Source organism: Somniosus microcephalus, chromosome 2 (assembly GCF_052327205.1).
Source record: "Somniosus microcephalus isolate GS21.2 chromosome 2, FLI_Smic_1.0, whole genome shotgun sequence".
Classification (NCBI taxonomy): domain Eukaryota; kingdom Metazoa; phylum Chordata; class Chondrichthyes; order Squaliformes; family Somniosidae; genus Somniosus; species Somniosus microcephalus.
Window position 1 is genome coordinate 355,715,774 of NC_140988.1, and position 21,217 is coordinate 355,736,990.

The 21,217-nt window shown below is 44.3% G+C and overlaps 1 protein-coding gene across 2 annotated transcripts in view; it reads left to right on the forward strand.

Moving 5' to 3' along the window:
- Positions 1-21,217, forward strand: part of ctnna2 (catenin (cadherin-associated protein), alpha 2) — a 1,873,786-nt gene that overhangs the window by 1,113,611 nt on the left and 738,958 nt on the right. For both annotated transcript variants that reach the window (XM_085975533.1, XM_085975534.1), the window contains one exon: positions 19,582-19,734. In XM_085975533.1, coding sequence (XP_085831659.1) covers positions 19,582-19,734 — 153 coding nt within the window. The remainder of the gene's footprint in view (positions 1-19,581; positions 19,735-21,217) is intronic.

Consider the following 21,217-nt stretch of genomic DNA (forward strand, 5'->3'; position numbering starts at 1 on the left):
TTTCTGTTGTTGTTTCAGATTTTCAGCATCCGCAGTATTTTGCTATTGTATCAGTCTGAGTGCACTTGCCCAGTGAATCCAGACCTACCGCTGACATGTAAATGGGTCAAGAGAAAATTTAAAGATGACTAAATAAAACAAAGGTATCTAAATGAAAGACAAATCTAATTTTCCTTTCTCCCTCCCACAGTGTTAGTATTCTGATTAGCAGCAGGCCTGGCAGGATGGCCTTCGATCCCATTTCTATTGTCTCCTCAATTCCCACTCACATATCAAGCTCTGTGTCACTTTGCTAATTTGTTTTTTAATCCTACTGATTTGTTTAATTTTTTTCCTAGATGCAGACAGCAATAGGAAAACCACTACTGATGAGTGATTTATTATTTAAGAATTACATAAAATTACATAGAATACACAGCACAGAAACAGGCCATTCGGCCCAACTAGTTTGTGCTGGTGTTTATACTCCACACGCGTCCCCTCCCATTCCATCTACCTCATCTCAGCCTTTCAGCCTATCTTTCTATTCCCTTTACTCTCATGTACTCATCTAGTTTCTTTTTAAAAGCATCTATATTTGCTCCAACCTGTGATAACAAGTTCCACATTCTAGCCACTCTCTGAATAAAGACATTTCTCCTTGTTTCCCTGTTGGATTTATTAGTAACTATCTTGTATTTATGGCCTGTCCAACCCATTCATAATTTTAAAGACCTCTATCAGGTCATCTCTAAGTCTCTTTGCTACGGAAAAAAGTCCCAACCTGTTCAATCTTTCCCCTTAGCTGCAATCTCTCAGTTCTGGTACTCTCCTTGTAAATCTGTTTGCACTGTCTCCAGTGCTTCTATGTCCTTTTTACAGTATGGAGACCAGAACTGTGCACAGTACTCTAAGTGCAGCCTGACCAGGGTCTTATACAAGTTGAACATAACTTCGCTACTTTTGAATTCCATACCCCTAGAAATAAATACCAGTGCTTTGTTAGCATTTTTAATTGCTTTGCTGACCTGCGATATTGCTTTTAATGATTTGTTCACCTGTATACCTAGATCCCTTTGCTCTTCTACTCCTTTCAGTTTCTTATTTTCTAAATTGTAGGTGATGTATCTGTTTTTCCAACCAAAGTGCATCACCTCACATTTATTTATGTTAAGGCTAATTTGCCACTTCACTGCCCAGTCTACAAGTTTTCTAATGTCTTCTTGTATTATGTTGCTTTCTTCCTCAGTGTTAGCTACAACCCCCAGTTTGGTATCATATGTAAATGTTGATACTGAGTTATTTTTCCTAAGTCCAAATCATTAATGTAAATTAAGCATAACCATGGTCCCAGCACTGATCCTTGTGGAACTCTGCTTTCTACTTTCCTCCAATCTGAATAACTATAATTTGACAGCGTAATTACTGCGGAAGAGCCGATGTTATTGTCAGTTTCCCTGATTTGAGAGATTACACTGATTGCTGGCTCTGTGGCGGGGAGGGCGTTGGAGTGGGGGGTGGGGGTGGGGGTTTGGTGGCAGGGGGCGGGGGCACAGCACAACCTGCATTAGAGCAGTGAATGACAGACCGCAACTTCAGGATTTCTGCGTGCGCCAGTTCGCCGTCGCTCGGACCGCAAGTTTTGAGTCCATAATTTTAACTCAATTTCATAACTTGTCTTGAGGAGATTTGAACTCCCAAGCTTTGGGGTGCTAGTCCAGTACCACAACCACTAGGCTTCTGATCCCATTTGTGGGTGGGGCATACATCGACTCACCTTCAGAAGTGCATTGTTTTATACAGGCTAGAAAAGGCGTGGGATCTGGTGTTTCCTCCCTATATTCCAGTACCCACCTCCCACCACTTTTGTGAATCAGGGATTATTTATGCAGAACTTTCTCTCATGGAATTAAGTAATGGGGCAGGCTCTTATAACTATATGGATTGGTCGATGGAAAGAAGGGAATTGATGAGCTAAAAATTTTCTATTTCTAATTTTGTATTCTTCAAGTCACAGCCTGTTGCTGTCAGAAGTGGAGATGTTTGCTGATAATTGTAGTGTTCAGCACCATTCGCTATTCCTCAGATAATGAAGCAGTCCATGCCTGTATGCAGCAAGCCCTGGACAACACCCAGGCTTGGACTGATAAGTGGCAAGTAATGCTTGCACCATACAAGTGTCAGGCAATGACTATCTCCAACAAGAGAGAGCCTAACCACCTCCCCTTGACATTCAATGGCATTACCATTGCTGAGTCATGCACAATCAACATCCTAGGGTCACCATTGACCAAAAACTGAATTGGACCAGCCACGTAAAGGATGCGGCTACTAGAGCAGGTCAGAGGCTGGGTATTCTGTGGCAAATGATTCACCTCCTAACCCCCCCAAAGACTTTCCACCATCTACAAGGCACAAGTCAGGAGTGTGATGGAATACTCTCTACTTGCCTGGGTGAGTGCAGCTCCAATAACACTCAAGAAGCTCAACACCATCCAGGACAAAGCAACCCACTTGATCGGCATCCCATCCATTGCCTTAAACATCCACTCCCTTCACCACCGTGTGTTCTGTTTACAGGATGCACTGCAGCAACTCGCCAAGGTTTCTTCAACAGCACCTCCCAAACTCATGACCTCAGTCACCTAGAAGGGCAAGGGCAGCAGGTGCATGGGAACTCCGTCAGCTCCAAGTTCCCCTCCAAGTCACACACCATCCTGACTTGGACATAGATCGACATTCCTTCATTGTCACTCAGTCAAAATCCTGGATCTCCCTCCCTAACAGCACTGTGGGAGTACCTTCGCCACACAAACTGCAGCGGTTCAAGAAGAAGGCCCACCATCATTTTCTCAAGGGCAACCAGGGATGGACAATAAATGTCAGCCTTGTCAGCGACATCCACATCCCGACAATGAATAAAAGAAATTGTGCAGTCAGCCCCTTCCAAACCTCTGTCGCCAGTGCAGGAAACCTTTGCCTCGACATCCACAATGTGTGGGTGGAAGGATAAAATATAGCAAGTTATCCTTCTGCGTCTGAGCAATACCAGTTAGAGTGACTGATTTCAAAATTCTTCAGTGCTGCTCCTGAACAACAAAAGCATATGTTCCAGTGGCCATTCAAAATATTAATGAATTATGAATAATAGGAGGGGATTATACACAAAGGTTATTGACTAGTGCAGGAGTTTGAATGCATTTCTTGAAGGACGTCACTTCATTCAATGTACCGCAGTTATCAATAACCTGTCAAAGTGTCTTGCTTGTCAGCTTGCAATGAAGAAAGCATCTTCATAAGAAGTCTAAAAAAATAATGCTACATATGTTGCTGTAAAGCTCCTTTGGCAAAGAAATTTGACTCCCTCAGAAATTGCATGAGCCAGCAGCTCCATTAGTTCCCTGTTGGTTCACGATATTAAAAAAAAGCCCTTTTTTTCCCCGATTCTTCCCCAGCGCACCACTTTAAAAAAAATGCATCGTCCTGGTTAACAATGAGCATTTTATCTTTTGAAATATTATTTAATTAAGACTTGAATCAATCATTTTCATTCAGGTGGCCTTTGCTGTTGCATTAGCGAATTTTGACATTGATGAGTTGAGCAGTTTACTTGCTATTAGAGGGAATCAGCTGCATGATTCTGAGTAATAGCTTTTCCGAAACATCTGTTTTCATGTCAGAGCAGGTGCTTTATCTTAAAAGATGCACTGTTTCCCATTAAGAATTAAATCTGCAAAATAAATGCTAATCCCATCTGTGAGGATAGTGGGGGTTTGGTCTTATTTATCATTCTCAATATTTATCGTTCTAGGTTTGCTGAATTCACTCAATGATAATATTAATGCAGTTTACTGGATACCAGCTGATCTTCAGTTAATATAGAACTTCCATTCTGGACAGATTATACACTTTATTTATGTTCAATCAATTAGTAGGTGGGCTGAAATGAAACATTTTCCTTATATTTCTAAATGATGGCCTGTGCAGTAGCTGCAACCCTGGAGTCAGAAAGGTTCTACAGTGGAGGTCTTTAGCCAGTAGCAGGCACTCCAGCACCAGTGTAAAATAGGTGGCTATAAAACTATGGGCCGGAATTTGCGCTCGTAGGCGTACCTCCGGAGTACGCCTCTGACCTGAAAAAAAATCCGAACATCAAAGTAAACACTGTCAGTGAACATTGTCAGAGTAAACATTATGTGCCGTACAGCGCAGCACACACGATTACATGCCATACAGCGCAGCACACGCGATTACATGCCATACAGCGCAGCACACGCGATTACATGCCATACAGCGCAGCACACGCGATTACATTCCATACAGCGCAGCACACGCGATTACATGCCATACAGCGCAGTACAGCTGCATCCTTCTGGCATTGAGCCTAGGAGGCAGCGGAAATAAGCCTCGCTCCATTGGCACCCCAGTTCTGTGTCACGCGAGGATCCCTCAAGCGCCGTCATCGAGCTCGGTTGCCCGACTCCTTTTTGGAGCTGACGGAGGTGCTGGGCTTCGGCGAGTTCTTGGACCAACACCATCCCAGGCATGGGTGGACGGGATGTCCGTCCCTTAAGGTGCCCACCCAGCAAGCCCCTGGTAGGGTTCTCCCTGTGGCTACAGAGGCAAAAGGGTCCAGGCATCCTCGAGTGGGGAGCAGCAAGCTGCCAACCAGAAAGAGCCTGCTCCACCATTCAATAAGATCAGGGCTGATCTTCTAGCTCAACTCCACTTTCCTGCACTATCCCCATATCCCTTGATTCCCTTAATAGCCAAAAATCTATTGATCTCTGTCTTGAATATACTCAACGACTGAGCGTCCACAGCCCTCTGGGGTGGAGAATTCCAAACATTCACCACCCTCTGAGTGAAGACATTTCTCCTCATCTCAGTCCTGAATGGCCGACCCCTTATTCTGAGACTGTGACCCCTGGTTCTAGACTCTCCAGCCAGGGGAAGCATCCTCCCTGCATCTACCCTGTCAGACCTCTGAGGTACTGGCTCTATTTCCACTGGAGCAGACAAGGCTAAGAGGAAATTTAACAGAAGTTTTAAAATTATTAAATTTAATAGAGTAAATAGGGAAAAACTATTTTCTTTGGCTGTGGTATCAGTGACGTCAGGTCATCAATTTAATTTTATCACTAAGAGAGGGAGAAGAGAAGATAGGACAAATGTACTTATGTGCAAAGTTGCTGGAGTATGGAATAATTGACACAAGGAATGGTGGATGCAGAACCATTGCATCTTTTAAGGGATAATTGGACAAATATTTGAAGCAGAGCAAGATACAGGACTGTGGGGAGAGAGTGGGCCAATGGGATTAGTTTTAGATTGTTCTAGGAAAGAGCTGGCATAGACATGATGGTCAAATGGCCACTTTTTGTGCTGTAAGTCTATGGTTTGGCACTTCAAGACACCCTCTCAGCATTGTGCCCTTAATTTTTTTGGCAGAGTGATTATTTGCACCGCATTTCTGTGTCTCGATCGGGTCGCGCATGCGCAGTACCCAATCGTGCGGTGGCTGCGGCCTACACCGTCAAGCTTCACTCTGCTCTGTGCGGAGAAGATCAGGGGATTGGGTTGGTGGCCGGGGCGGGTAGAAGCGGGGAGAGCGGATTGAAGGGGGAGAGAGAGAGAGGATCGAAGGGGGAGAGAGGATCTAAGGGAGAGAGAGAGGATCTGGGGAGAGAGAGGATCGAAGGGAGAGAGAGAGTATCTAAGGGAGAGAGAGGATCTGGGGAGAGAGAGGATCGAAGGGGGGAAGAGGAGAGCGGATCGCAGGGGGGAGAGAGGAGAGGGGATCGAAGGAGGAAAGGAGCTCAGATGGGGAGAGGAGGTCAGGAGCTTGGGGGGAGAGAAGGTCAGGAACTCGGGGGGGGTTGGGGAGAAGGTCAGCAACATGTTGCGGGGGGGGTGAAGGTCAGGAACTCGGCGGCGGGGGTGGTGGAGAAGGTCAGGAATTTGGGAAGGTTAGGAACGTGGGGGGGTGTCAGGAACTTGTTGGATGGGGTGATGGAGAAGGTCCTAACCCGTGAGAGTGACCCCTGTCTGTTCCATGAAAGCAGTACTGTGTCTGGAGCTTGGCAGTCAGAATGAATGGTTCAAATTACAAATTGCAAAGTACTTGATTACTCAGGTAGGCAGGATCTAATTATACATTCCAGACAAATTGCTGGGTGTGTCTTATCCTCCAAGGGGACCAATCAAAACTTTAGTGTTACAAATAGTTACAGCCTTTTTTTGTGGGGTGCACGGCAGCCCATTCAAAATACCACGCATGCATGGTATTTCCTATTTAAAAGCTGGTGAGCCAGCTGCGTGGGAGCTGCAGAGCACTGCGCAGCCATGCAACTTAAAGTGATCATTGCCTCCCCCTTTACCTTGCCTGCCTACAGTCTGTACCATGCACGAGCACCAGTTACTGTGCCCTGTACTCTTGGGCATCTAGCCCCCCAAAACATTCTGTGCCCTCTTGAGCTGATGGCTCCTTTCCACAGGGAAATTGATAAAAGTGTTACATGCAAACCCTGTCACTTGCTTGATGCATCCATGGACAATTGATTGGCTGATTTGGCGTTCTTCAATGATAGTGGTTTGAAATCCATTGATGGCATAAAAGTTTAATGCACGGCAGCAGAAAGAGTTATCCCTGTGGTACAATTTGTCTGTCGATTATCCTCAAAGAGATGGCTTAGGTACATGGCAGCAGGAGATGCTGGCTTTCTTGTACCCTTGGAAACTGCTTTTCCTCCTTCAAATTTAGAATGGCTGCTGGAAACCCACCGTAATTCCCATCCTGTCCACTTTGGTTGCAACAAGCGAAATATCTGCTGGAAGCAGGCGGCATAAATGCCACAGGATCTAGCACAGGACGTAATTTCATGCAGGTAGAGAGAGGCTTCCACTCGCCAACACCCTAAAAAAAAATTGGATCTTTTCTTGGCCTGCAAAATGCTGTCCGCTGGAAGACTTTGTGCTGCCAGCAAAGCCTGGTGAAATCCATCCTCCGTCAGAATCAGACAAACATCCTCAATTATGCCCATCACATAACGACTAAAGCTCAGTTGGTTGTTTTCTTTTTTAATATCCTGCGTTTGACAGAATATAAAGCATAGCCCAGAAGATTAAATTAATTGTTCATTTTCTTTTGAAAATTAAAAACTTATTAGTTTTATGATCCTTAGCAATTGGTAAGATCATCTGCATCAAAAGCATGTATACTATTAATAGGTGGGTGATGTATTTTTCATGTTTTCATTAACAGACCATAGATACTTATCCCCTCGAGCTTTCTGCATTGTATTTGAATTTAAAAGTGGCACTCTGAGCTATTTATTCATTACTGACTACAGTACCAATGCTGTCAGGTGATATTATAGAGAAAGAAACCTCAAGTTAATTAAAACACTCAGTTATTGCCTTGTGGTTTAGTCATTTCTATCTCTTTCAGCATAGAACCTTCTGGAAATTACGCTCAAGCCATGATTATTAAATCTTGGTCGAATCCTCCGCCCCTGTGCCGAACTAAAAATCTGATGATAAGCAGAGACCATTTTAGCTGCAATAAATGGATCAATAGATTTTTTTTAAGAAACTGAATTGAAATGTAATATCAGCAGAACTAGTGTTAACTCTTTCCATGTTGTGATAAAAAATCTTGTTGAAATGTCGGAAACCACTTAACACAATGCATGACTTTGAGTGTAGTAACTGTTGTTATGTCGGCATTTATATATCCAATAGTTAATGTACACTGTGGCCTTGCTCACAGTGATCCTGAAGTTTTATAAGAACAGGGGTGTTATACTAAGCAGTGTTGCCATGGACACTGACTATCAGCACTGAGGATGGTCCTGGAACCTGTGAGTACTAGGAATAGGGGTTTGGGCTGAGCAGCACTGGGATAGAGTTTTTTTTATTCGTTCCTGGGATGTGGGCGTCGCTGGCGAGGCCAGCATTTATTTCCCATCCCTTGATAAGGTGGTGGTGAGCTGCCTCCTTGAACTGCTGCAGTCCGTATGGTGAAGGTACTTCCACAGTGCTGTTAGGGAGGGAGTTCCAGGGTTTTGACCCAGCGATGATGAAGGAATGGCGATATGTTTCCAAGTCAGGGTGGTGTGTGAGGAACTTGGAGGTGGTGGTGTTCCCATGCGCCTGCTGCCCTTGTCCTTCTAGGTGGCTGAAGTCGCGGATTCGGGAGGTGCTGTCGAAGAAGCCTTGGCGAGCTGCTGCAGTGTATCTTGTAGATGGTACTCACTGCAGCCACGGTGGAGGGAGGGAATGTTTAAGGTGGTGGATGGAGTTCCAATCAAGCGGGCTGCTTTGTCCTGGATGATGTTGAGCTTCCTGAGTGTTGTTGGAGCTGCACTGATCCAGGCAACTGGAGAGTATTCCATCACACTTCTGACTTGTGCCTTGTAGATGGTGGAAAGGCTTTGGGGAGTTAGGAGGTGAGATACTCGCTGCAGAATACCCAACCTCTGACCTGCTCTTGTAGCCACATTATTTATGTGGCTGGTCCAGTTAAGTTTCTGGTCAATGGTTACCACCAGGATGTTGACGGTGGGGGATTCGGCGATAGTTATGCCATTAAATGTCAAGGGATGGTGGTTAGACTCTCGTTTGTAGGAGATAGTCATTGCCTAGCACTTGTGTGGCGCGAATGATAGTTGCCACTTATCAGACCAAGCCTGAATGTTGTCCAGGTCTTGCTGCATGTGGGAATGGACTGCTTCTTTATCTGAGGAGTTGTGAATGGCACTGAACACTGTGCAATCATCAGTGACCATCCCCACTTCTGACGTAATGATGGAGGGAAGGTCATTGATGAAGCAGCTGAAGATGGTTGGGCCTAGGATACTGCCCTGAGGAACCTATTGCAGTGATGTCCTGGGGTTGAGATGATTGACCTCTGACAACCACAACCATCTTCCTTTGTGCCATGTATGACTCCAGCCAGTGGAGAGTTTTCCCCCTGATTCCCATTGACTTAAATTTTACTAGGGCTCCTTGGTGCCACACACGGTCAAATGCTGCCTTGATGTCAAGGGCAGTCACTTTCACCTCACCTCTGGAATTCAGCTCTTTTGTCCATGTTTGGACCAAGGCTGGAGCAGAGTGGTCCTGGTGGAACCCAAACTGAGCATTGGCAGGAAGGTTGTTGCTGAGTAAGTACTGTCTACGACACCTTTCATCACTTTACTGATGATTGAGAGTAGACTGATGGGGCGGTAATTGGCCGGATTGGATTTGTGGACAGGACATACCTGGGCAGTTTTCCACATTGTCGGGTAAATGCCAGTGTTGTAGTTGTACTGGAACAGCTTGGCTAGAGGCGCGGCTAGTTCTGGAGCACAAGTCTTTTATTTCTTTATGAAAAGTTATGTCTATTAAAGACTGTAGAGTTCGCAAACTCATTAATAGTGCACTCAACTATATTTTCCACTGCTATGCTCTTGGTACATGTTGTGAGAATTTATCAGGTAATTGCACACCTCCAGCCTGTGATTTTCTGTTCCATTAATTTTAGTGAATGGAATATTACTGCCTGGAAGTGAGCAATCTATGCCCCGGGAGTCAATTGCAGAAAATTTACTCTTAATTACTTTAAGGCAGGAGCATTAACATAGGGATGTAAAGACTTGGACAGCTGATGGTGGGGAAAAGTGGCAGAGGGATATTGAGAATGCAAAAACAGCTGCAGATGAGTTGAGGGAGCAGGCCAATAGCCAGGAATGGGGTAAGATCATCTGAAAGAGGACTAGGGCAGTTTGGATTCCATTCTATTCGACACCCCACCTTCCCAAGACTGTTAAACCCTGCTCCCCCTTAATACTGCCAGATCACGCAACCTAGGCTCAATCATCTGCAGCTGCTTCATCAATGCCCTTCTCTCTGTAGAGTTCGCAAACTCATTAAGGTCAGAAGTGGGGATGTTCACTGATAATTGCACAGTGTTCCGTTCCATTCGCAACTCCTCAGATAATGAAGCAACCCGTGCCTGCATGCAGCAAGACCTGGACGACATTCAGGCTTGGGCTGATAAGTGGCAAGTAACATTTGTGCCACACAAGTGCCAGGCAATGACTATCTCCAACAAGCGAGAGTCTAATCACCGCCCCTTGACATTCAACACCATTACCATCGCCGAATCCCCCACTATCAACATCCTGGGGGTAACCATTGACCAGAAACTTAACTGGACCAGCCACATAAATACTGTGGTAAAAAGTTGGGTATTCCGTGACGAGTCTCTCACCTCCTGACACCCCAAAGCCTTTCCACCATCTACAAGGCACAAGTCAGGAGTGTGATGGAATGATCTCACTTGCCTGGATGAGTGCAGCTCCAACAACACTCAAGAAGCTCGAAACTATCCAGGACAAAGCAGCCCGCTTGATCGGCACCCCATCCACCATGGCTGCAGTGTGTACCATCTACAAGATGCACTGCAGCAACTCGCCGAGGCTTATTCGGCAGCACCTCCCAAACCCACGACATCTTCCGCCTAGAAGGACAAGGGCAGCAGGCGCATGGGAACAACACCACCTCCAAGTTCCCCTCTTAGAAGTATATCGCCGATCCTTCATCGTCGCTGGGTCAAAATCCTGGAACTCCCTCCCTAACAGCACTGTGGGAGTACCTTCACCACACGGACTGCAGCGGTTCAAGAAGGTGGTTCACCACCACCTTCTCAAGGGCAATTAGGGATGGGCAATAAATGCTGGCCTTGCCAGCGATGCCCACATCCTATAAACGATTAAATAAAAAAGTTTTCAAGTTCATTAAAAACACTGGTTCAGAAGATAAATATTTTAACTGTATATCTTTCGGAAATAAAAAATCTCCATTCTTGATAAACAATCCCTCTGTTTTCGTTTTTAACCAGCAACAAAGACACCACAATCACATGTGTTGTTGATCAAAGGTATTGTCTATTGATGCACTGTTCAGAGCAGTGTGGGTACAATAGCATAGTGGTTATCTTACTGGACTAGTAAACCAGAGGCGTGGACTAATGATCCAGAGACATGAGTTCCCCACGGCAGCTGGGGAATTAAAATTTAGTTAATTAAATAAATCTGGAATAAAAAGCTAGTATCAGTAATGGTGACCATGAAACTACCGGATTGTCGTAATAACCCATCTGGTTCACTACTGTCCTTTAGGGAAGGAAATCTGCCATCTTTACCCGGTCTGGCTTATATGTGATTCCAGACCCACAGCAATGTGGTTGACTCTTAATTGCCCTCTGAAATGGCCTAGCAAGCCACTCACCACCAACTTCTCGAGGGCAATAAATGCCAGCACCCACATCACATGAACAAATTTTTTAAAAGTATAATTTAAATCATTGCTGTTACTTGCCTGAAATAAAACATTGAAAATTCAATTTATGTTTTGTTTGAAAGTTTTTTGAAACTCTCAACAGGATGAAGGAACTTTACTTCATGCTGATGCGCACATTGCATTTTGGGAATTCTACAGGTATGGCAGTGTGGTGGTGATGTAATTGGACTAGTAATCCAGAGAACGTGAGTTCAAATCCCACTATGGCAGTTTGAGAATTTGAATTCAGTATAAAAAATCTGAAAATGCTGGGGTCTCAGCTATTCACAATCTATATTAATGACTTTGATGACAGGACCGAGTGAAATATATCTAAGTTTGCTGATGATACAAAGATAGGTGGGAAAGTAAGCTGTGAGGAGGGCACAAAGAATCTGCAAAGCGATATAGACAGGTTAAGTGAGTGGACAAGAAGGTGACAGACGGAGTATAATGTGGGGAAATGTGAGGTTATTCACTTTGGTAGGAAGAATACAACAAGAGCATTTTTCAAATGGTGAGAAACTAATAAATGTTGGTGTTCAGAGGGATTTGGGTACATGAACCAAAGAAAGTTAACATGCAGGTACAACAAGCAATTAAGAAGGCAAATGGTATGTTAGCCTTTATTGCAAGGGGTTTGGAGTGTTAGAGTAAGGAGGTCTTGCTGCAATTGTACAAGGCTTTGGTGAGACCACACATGGAGTACTATGTACAGTTTTGGTCTCCGTACCTAAGGAAGGATATATTTGCCTTAGAGGGGGTGCAATAAAGGTTCACTAGATTGATTCCTGGGATGCGAGGGTTGTCGTATGAATCGAGATTGAATAGAATGGACCTATCCTCTCCAGAGTTTAGAAGAATGAGAGGTAATCTCATTGAAGCATGTAATATTCTGAGTGGGATTTACAGGGTAGATGCTGAGAGGCTGTTTCCCCTGGCTGGAGAGTCCAGAACCAGGGGGCATAGTCTCAGGAAAAGGGGTCGGCCATTTAAAACCGAGATGAGGAGATATTTCTTCACTAAATGGCGTAGGAGGCTCAAGGGGCCGTATTGCCTACTCCTGCTCCTATTTCTTATGTTCTTAAATAAAAAGCCGGCAGTAAAAGTTTCATGAAGCTGTCGGATTGACGTAAGAACCCAACTGGTTCACTAATATCTTTTAGGGAAGGAGACCTGTTGTCCTTATCCAGTTAATGTGGTTAACTTAACTGCCCTTTGAAGTGGCCTAGCAGTTGTATCAAACTACTACAAAAAAAAAAGCCACCACCATCTTCTCAGGGGTAACTAGGGATGTCAGCCTTGCCACCGAAGTCCACATCTGATAGTGAATACATTTTTAAAATGCTGCAAACTGCAGATGCTCAGAATGCACAGTTGTAACCGATAGCCCTCTCCAACTGTTGTCAGGTAAAACTATCTAGTCAAGCCCATGCTTTTGATAAAGGCCGTGAAGTAAACCATTAATGAGCGGCACCTTGCTGCACTGTTGAGGAGCAGGGAGCTGACAGGAACGCAGGAGTAGGCTATTCAGCCACTTGAGCCTGTTATGCCATTCAATTAGATCATGGCTGATCTGGCCAGTTTCACTTCTGAACTGGTACTGTGATGATTTGCGGCTTTCCTAACAGTGGCCAATCACTCGAAAATCAATTGTCTTTGGGAACAGATAGTGGGTCCAACTTATAGCAGTTGTATAAGTATGCCTGCATCATGCAAGCATGCTTTCCGTTGCCTGTACCCTGGACAGAACTGGTGGGATTTCCAGGGGAGCCCACCATGACATGAATTGTAATGTCACAAAGGAAGGAGTTTGTGCATGGAAGAATTGCCCATCCTCCTCAGTAGGAGTCTGGTGCTACCGTGTTTTGCTCAAATCCCTCTCTCCATGCTCAGATTTCAACATTTCTGTGCCTAAAATGGACGGCAATTTCTAGCCTATTGTATCTAAACATAGAAGATAGGAGCAGGAGTAGGCCATTCGGCCCCTCGAGCCTGCTCCGCCATTCAATGAGATCATGGCTGATCATCCAAACTCAGTACCCTGTCCCTGCCTTCTCTCCATATCCCTTGATCCCTTTAGCCTTAAGAAATATATCTAACTCCTTCTTGAATATATTTAATGAATTGGCCTCAACTGCCTTCTGTGGTAGCGAATTCCACAGGTTCACCACTCTCTGGGTGAAGAAATTCCTCATCTCTGTCCTAAATGGCTTACCCCTTATCCTTAGACTGTGACCCCTGGTTCTGGACTCCCCGGGCATCGGGAACATCCTTCCTGCATCTAGTCTGTCTAGTCCTGTTAGAATTTTATAAGTTTCAATGAGATCCCCTCTCATTCTTCTAAACTCCAGCGAGTATAAGCCCAATCGACCCAATCTCTCCTCATACGTCATTCCTGCCATCCCAGGTATCAGTCTGGTGAATCTTCGATGCACTCCCTCCATGGCAAGAACATCCTTCCTCAGATAAGGCGACCAAAACTGCACACAATACTCAAGATGTGGTCTCACCAAGGCCCTGTACAACTGCAGCAAGACATCCTTGTTCCTGTACTCAAACCCTCTCACTACAAAAGCCAACATACCATTTGCCTTCTTAACCGCCTGCTGCACCTGCATGCTTACCTTCAGCGACTGGTGCACAAGGACGCCCAGGTCTCGTTGCACTTCCCCTTTTCCCAATCTATTGCCGTTCAGATAATAATCTGCCTTCCTGTTTTTGCCACCAAAGTGGATAACCTCACATTTATCCACATTATACTGCATCTGCCATGCACCTGTCCAAATAATACTGGAGTTTCTCTGCATCCTCCTCACAGCACACACGCCCACCCAGCTTTGTGTCATCTGCAGACTTGGAGATATTACATCTAGTTCCCTCGTCTAGATCATTTATATATATTTGAATAGCTGGGGTCCTAGCACCAATCCCTGCTTGCATCTAGCTTGCATTTCCTGGAATAAAGTTTCTCAATGTAATGTGCTCATCCTTTGCCTCAGAATAGATCCTTATTATCAATCAAATTCCTTCTCTATTGTACTTACAGCATTATCTTCCAAAATTATACAATCTGTTCTGAGAAATTTTCATCACCTTAAAAGGCCCTTTTGGCTACAATCTGTGATTTTTCGGGATGGCCATTACACTGATGATTTTGATGCCTATGTTACGCACCTCTGGAACTCTGCTTTTGAACACTGCAGTGGTTGCTTTGGACATCTCCAAAGTGGGTATAGCACCACACTTCTAAACAAGTTATGCGTGCAATGGCCATTCTCCATGGCTATCTACTTTCTCCTCAAATCATTTTACTTGTGCTGCACAAGACAGCTCATCCTCTGAATCTTTTTCTATTAATTCCATAGCTGCCTCCAAGAAGTGTGTTTCCTAGTTTATGCCAAATTCTTCTTTTCTCCCTTCATAGCTCTTCACTCTCTGATAGTCAAATCTGTGAAAGATTTGAATATGGCTCCGTTATCTGGGGAAGATCTTCTACTGCCTCTCTCGCATTCCCGAGCAAGAGCAGGTCAGAGGCTAGGTATTCTGTGGCGAGTGTCTCACCTCCTGACTCCCCAAAGTCTTTCCACCATCTACAAGGCACAAGTAAGGAGTGTGATGGAATACTCTCCACATGCCTGGATGAGTGCAGCTCCAACAACACTCAAGAAGCTCGACACCATCCAGAACAAAGCAGCCCACTTGATTGGCACTCCATCCACCACCTTAAACATTCACTCCCTCCAACACTGGCATACCGTTGCTTCAGTGTGTACCATCTACAAGATGCACTGCAGCAACTCGCCAAGGCTTCTTCGGTAGCACCTCCCAAACCCGCGACCTCTTCCACCTAGAAGGACAAGGACAGCAGGCGCATGGGAACACCACCACCTCCAAGTTCCCCTCCAAGTCACACACCATCCTGACTTAGAAGTATATTGCCGATCCTTCATCGTCGCCGGGTCAAAATCCTGGAACCCCCTCCCTAACAGCACTGTGGGAGTACCTTCACCACACGGACTGCAGCGGTTCAAGAAGGCGGCTCACCACCACCTTCTCAAGGGCAACTAGGGATGGGTAATAAATGCTGGCCTTGCCAGCGACGTCCACATCCCATAAGCGAATAAAAAAAAATACAAGGAAGAGCTTGTTGATCAAAAAGCAATCCCTGCCTCGCTCTGGCCACCACCTCTTTCTCTTTGCATTTTATCTTTATCTAATCTCGGGATGTAGGCGATGTTGGCAGGACTGCATTTATTCCCCATCTCTAGCTTCCCTGAGAAGATAGTGTTGGGCCTTGCCTTGAACCATGACAGTCCTTGCGTTGATGGTACTCCCATGCGTTTACCCTTCACACGAGCAAACAGTCCTAATCATGCTTAGAAGTGATGGTGTTCCCGTAACATTGCTGCTCTTATCCTTCTCAGTGTAGAGGGCTCTGAGGTACTGCAGCCAGTATGCACCAATGCTAGAGGGAGTGGATACTGAGTCCACTGGCAGGGCATCGATCAAGAGGACTGGCCTGTCCTCGATGGTGTCAGGTTTCTGGAATGTTGTGGCCGTACCAATCCAGGCGAGTGGTGAGTATTCAATCACACTCCTGACTTGAGCCTTGTAGGTGGTGGAGAGCCTTTGCGGTGTCAGGAGGTGAGCCAATCGTTGCAGAGTACCCAGCCTCTGCCCTGACCTGTAGCTACATTGGTTGATGTGGTTGGTCTAGTTAAGCTTCTGGTGACCTCCCCATGGATGTTTATGGTGAGGGGCTTTATGATGGCGGTCTCATTGAAGGTCAGCCAGGTGGTTGGGCCTTTTCCAGTTGGAGGTGGTCATTGTCTGCCACTTAAGTGCCACGAATTTTACCTGATACTGTTATGGTTACTACTTCTCGTAATTTTCCTTTCTCTGTATTATCCGACGCACTCTTCCTCCTCCCTACAACACAACTGTGTATAAACCGAAACTGTAACTCATTCTTTCCCTGAACCTCAAAACTGTGGAGCTCCTTACTTTCAGTCTTTCAGCTTTCAGCTTTTAAAACCAAGCTTGGTAATACCCAATTTATAATTCCCAATTCACCCCATGTCTTTTACTCCTTTCAGCCTTGATGGTGTGCTGCACCATGGTCCTTGAAGTTTCACCTTTCTTTTATAATAAAAAAGGCCCACACACCTCCAGAGTGGTTCTCTAGTAGCTTGTAGTCCTGTCATTGTCACATTTGCTCTCCTTTTACTTTTCGCCTGTGAAGTTGGAAGTAGCAGGGAAGGACTGAGGTGTCTTTCATGACAAAACGCTCTGCAGCAACATTAGGATACTTAAAGAACAATGCTGGAAATGCTCAGCAGGTCAGGCTGCATCTGTGGAGAGAGAAACAAGAGTTAAAGTTTCAGGTTAGTATCCAGTGACAACTTACTGGATACTTAATGCATTTTCACCAACTAATGAAGAGTGAGTTAGCTGTAGGCAGAACCTTGTTAAATATGCATGGTTCAGAAAGCTTTTCTCTGCAATATTTTAAAAAATTTAATAAGGCTAAAGATAGGCTGCAATAATGTGCTAGTTTTCTGTGGAAATGGCCTCATGCAATTGTACATTTAAAAAGAAAGCTAATTAAGTCATATTTACATTGTGATTTCTTCTCTTAGTTTTGTCCTGTCATTCTTGGAAAAGATTTATATCTTCTGTGAAATCCCAAACTGTATTGTAGAAATGAGAGCCCTATTTCCCTGAAACAGCCTCACTTTCTTTGTTGGGAAGTTTGAACTTGTCACGGAATTCGGCAAAATTGACCTATTTACATGCAGTAGGTGTTTGCCAGCAAATTCTGAGCCAATAAACGACCCCACGCAGAGCTGCCAATGTGGGGAAATGTTCGGAGTGGGATTTGGGATCAGTGAGAGTGAGACAGATTGCAAATCCATTTAAACATATGGAGCTGTGTTTATTTTTAAGAGCGCAATGCGTCGAAACAGGTGATGCCTTTTAAAAGAGTGAGTCTCACTCGGAATGACTGAGAGCTGATGGATCTTATCACACATGATGAGTCAGCAAATGTCAGGCAAGAAGAATATTTGTTTAGTGACTACGTTTCAGGCTTTCTCAAGACTGTGTAAAATGGAAACAGGCACTTTTATTTGTGTCAATATGTACTGCTAAGGATAAACATCCCTCTGCCATTGCATCTTTTAATTTTCAAAAATTAACCAATAGCATTAAAAAAACTAGTTGATAGATTTACTGACACAAAGTATACAATAACATCAGTGCACACTGCATGTTGGGAGGGGGAGGGGGCAGTTTGGGCCTCCTGTGGACATTTGGTGGACATCATCAGGTGTCAGTCTTGCATTGCTCAGGAAATTAAAGATGGTGAGGGAAACTTTTTTTTTCTGAAAGTAAAAATCTTTTGCAATGTTCTCAAAAGTAGGTTTCATGCCAAACATTTTCTATGAAGAGAGGATACACATCATGGACGTAATGAATGCTGTATTGGACAAAGGGTTGTGGAAATCTGGAACTCTCTTCCCCCATACAGCTTTGGTTGGGTCAATTGAAATTTTCAAAACCGTTGATTGATAGATTTTTATTCGGTCAGGGATATGGATCAAGCGTTCAGCTATGATCTAATTGAATGGTACAACAGGCTTGAGGGGCTGAATGACCTATTCCTATGTTTCTATCTAATACACGGAGAAGGATGATGACATGACCCATTGGGAAAATATTATATCCAACAAATTTCTTATTTCTTTGTTAATTTTAAGAAACTTGAAGGCAACCTTCCAAAAATGTAGGTGATGTGGTGTTTAATGATATCATGATGCAGTAGTGCTGCCAGGAAGGCATCCTGATTGGTGTACTGATACATTTGTGTCTTTAGGGTGTCCTTATATAAAACAAAAGCAATACTGTGAAATGTGTCTCTTTCCTTTTAAGGTCGCTCTCTACTGTTAACTCATTTACTGAACGGCACAGTCATGTTATACTCTTGTTGAAAGTGTCCTAAGACATCTTTACTTCAGAATGAATGCAGTGGACTCACATTTTCCACCAAAAAAACTTGCTGTTCTCCAGGAGCATTAGGCGATACCACGCTGCTCTTTTATTTCTGGTGCCTGGACCTTGAATCCAGGCCATACTGATGGAATGAATGCCTGCTCTTTCCCAACCTCGTGGCTCTTTGTGAATTGTGTTTATGCAGTCGCAGCCCAGTTCCCAGGGGACACAATTGGCAGTAAAATTGCAGTCTCACTCAATTGGGCCACAAGCATAGTTGGTGTGGATTCTGCAAATGCCACCCTGGGTGTGATAGGACCTGCTCGTCTTAGGTTTAGGCATATTGTTGGGGGAGAGTAAAGGGAGCTATATTCTACCTTTTACACGTGACACTCCTGATCTGAGAGTGCTTGGCATTGGCGCTATCGGACTTTCTTTTGAGTGTGTGCCCTGCTGGGATGTAGATGGGAAGAAGGCAGGCGCACTGCCTGCGATTTTCCAATCCAGGCCCGTGGCAGGCAGGTACTTTGCGATGGGCGATGACTGAAAATCTACTCTTATGTGACAAAAAATGGAACAGTATTTAGTTCCTAAACACTAAAATAGCTCAGCAGCTTCTGACCATAAATATTCACAAGGAAAGGAAAAATAGGTGTCGACAGGTCGTCACTGTTGAGTGAACAGAAGTGACTTGCAGAGCAGCTGTAATAGAATTCTTTTTTGTGACAACGACTTTTTGAGTCTATTCCACTGAACTGATAAGTACAGTGGGTGTACTTCACAGCTAGAGGTTTGACTTGTTGGCACCTTGTTCTTTAGCCATTGGAAGAATTATTTGCAAAACCTGCAGTTTGAGTATTACTACGGGATTAAAGTTTTTATTGTCTATCTTATTTAACTGTTAAATATATTGATGTGCAATAAGGTAAGTGGCAAGCTGTAAATCATGTGACACTTTGGTGCAGGTGTCTATTAGACCTATGTTCTGTTGTATTGAAATGAATTACTCTGCCTGTGCATTCAGTGCCTGACACCAGTGCTGTCATTGAGCAAGGGGTTTCTGTTCTTGAAATTTCCTGAATGACCTATGGCAAGGTGCAATGAGATACTTCATATATCCTTGATACTTTTCTGGCAATGGAGCCCACCATTAAATATGCTTTATATTGTCGAGAACAAATTGTATTCATTTAATTAAAAAATGCTTTTGCAAATTTAGGTCCTTTTGACCATTTCCAGCGTTATTATTGGTTTTTAATTTCCCTTTCTTTTCCTCAAAAGCTTCGCAAGGCTGTCATGGATCACATCTCCGACTCGTTTCTGGAGACCAACGTTCCTCTCTTGGTTCTCATTGAGGCAGCAAAAAGCGGCAACGAGAAGGAGGTGAAGGAGTACGCACAAGTCTTCCGTGAACATGCCAACAAGCTGGTAGAGGTGAGTATGTGCTGCAGTTCAGATGTCAGTTCTTCAATTCATGAGTTGCCTTAACTGGGAAGATACCAGAAACTACAAGTACGTTTAATGGGTAAAGTCACCATCTGGTGTAGCACTAAGCCATACAGACCAGAAGGTCCCAGGTTTGATTCTCAGTTATGTCATCACATCCAGGGCAATGGTTGGCAGGCTATGCTATGGCCTGTGCACATGTGTAGATGTTGGGTAAAGACAGGATCAGGCTCATTTTATTTCAGGCTCACCTATGATGTGCTGCATTGTGAACTAATCTTTATTCTGATTCACTGCCTAGCTCACACATGAAAATGGCCACTTGGGTGAGCTAGCTGAGAACTATCCGCTCCCTATAAATCGTACCTCAGCGAGACTCAGCATTTCCGGAGACTGGATGGTCGGGTGGTAGTGGTGAACTGCAAATCATAAAAACTATTCTCAAAAAGAATGGTGATAAAAATTGCTAATTATTGCAGGTGAAGTGAGGGCTTGAAATTACATTGTTGTCTGATTTTAACCAAACCTCATGTCACATCCTCTTATCAGCAGACGTTCTGTTGAGAGTGGCAATTTTCTTTCTGAACAATTACTCACATTTCGTAGTATACTTGTACTTATTTAGTTTACTATTATTTTGCATCAAACTGAATAGTTAAGCTTGTGAAGAGCCCCAATGTTCCTGACCGCTTGATTCCACAGAACGTTTGGTTACACCTAATTCTGTCAACACTGATATGCTTCTCTTAAAATGTTCCTCATGTTTGAAGGTCTACAGCAGCAACCGCTTCCTATCGAAGATTGTCACCTACAATTTAAACTGTCTATGTCACTGGATGCTCATTTGCCACTTCTGCGTTGGGTTTTAATCAAACTTGATAATGGCTTTGTCTCCTCAAATAGGCATGCTGGGAGCCAGCCATCAGTGTGTCCAACAGGACCACAAAACACTTTGCACGCTATCACTTCAAAAGCCAATGTTATCATGGTGCTGGTTTCTTTGAAACCTGCTCATGCATCAAAATAGTAAATACGGTCGTCCCATGTCCTTCATAAGCTAGTCAGTTAAAATCTCCCGGGCCTTATGCTGCAAAAGGTCAGGGGGTTTCCCGTCCGCTTCAGCCCCTGCCTGCCCGACCCCCGCCAGGAGTTCAAATCTGGGCTATTGTATCATTGCAAGGAACTACGCATAGTCAAAATAGATTGGATGCTTCAGAAGATGCATCATCCATGGACTGCAGAACAATCTTTACAGATGACTTGAGCATAGTTAGTCTGGATATTCCCAAACCAGCAAGGTGCAAGGTCATTTATTTTCTCAGCACAATGTTGGCTTGGGAGCAAGAATCGCACATAAAAATGGAAAGGGCATTGCAGGATACAGGATTAATGGAGACGTAGAAAGAATAGGAGGAGAAATTCTCAAGATGTACAGAGGGCAGGAAGAGGGTATATATCACAGGCATAGGTC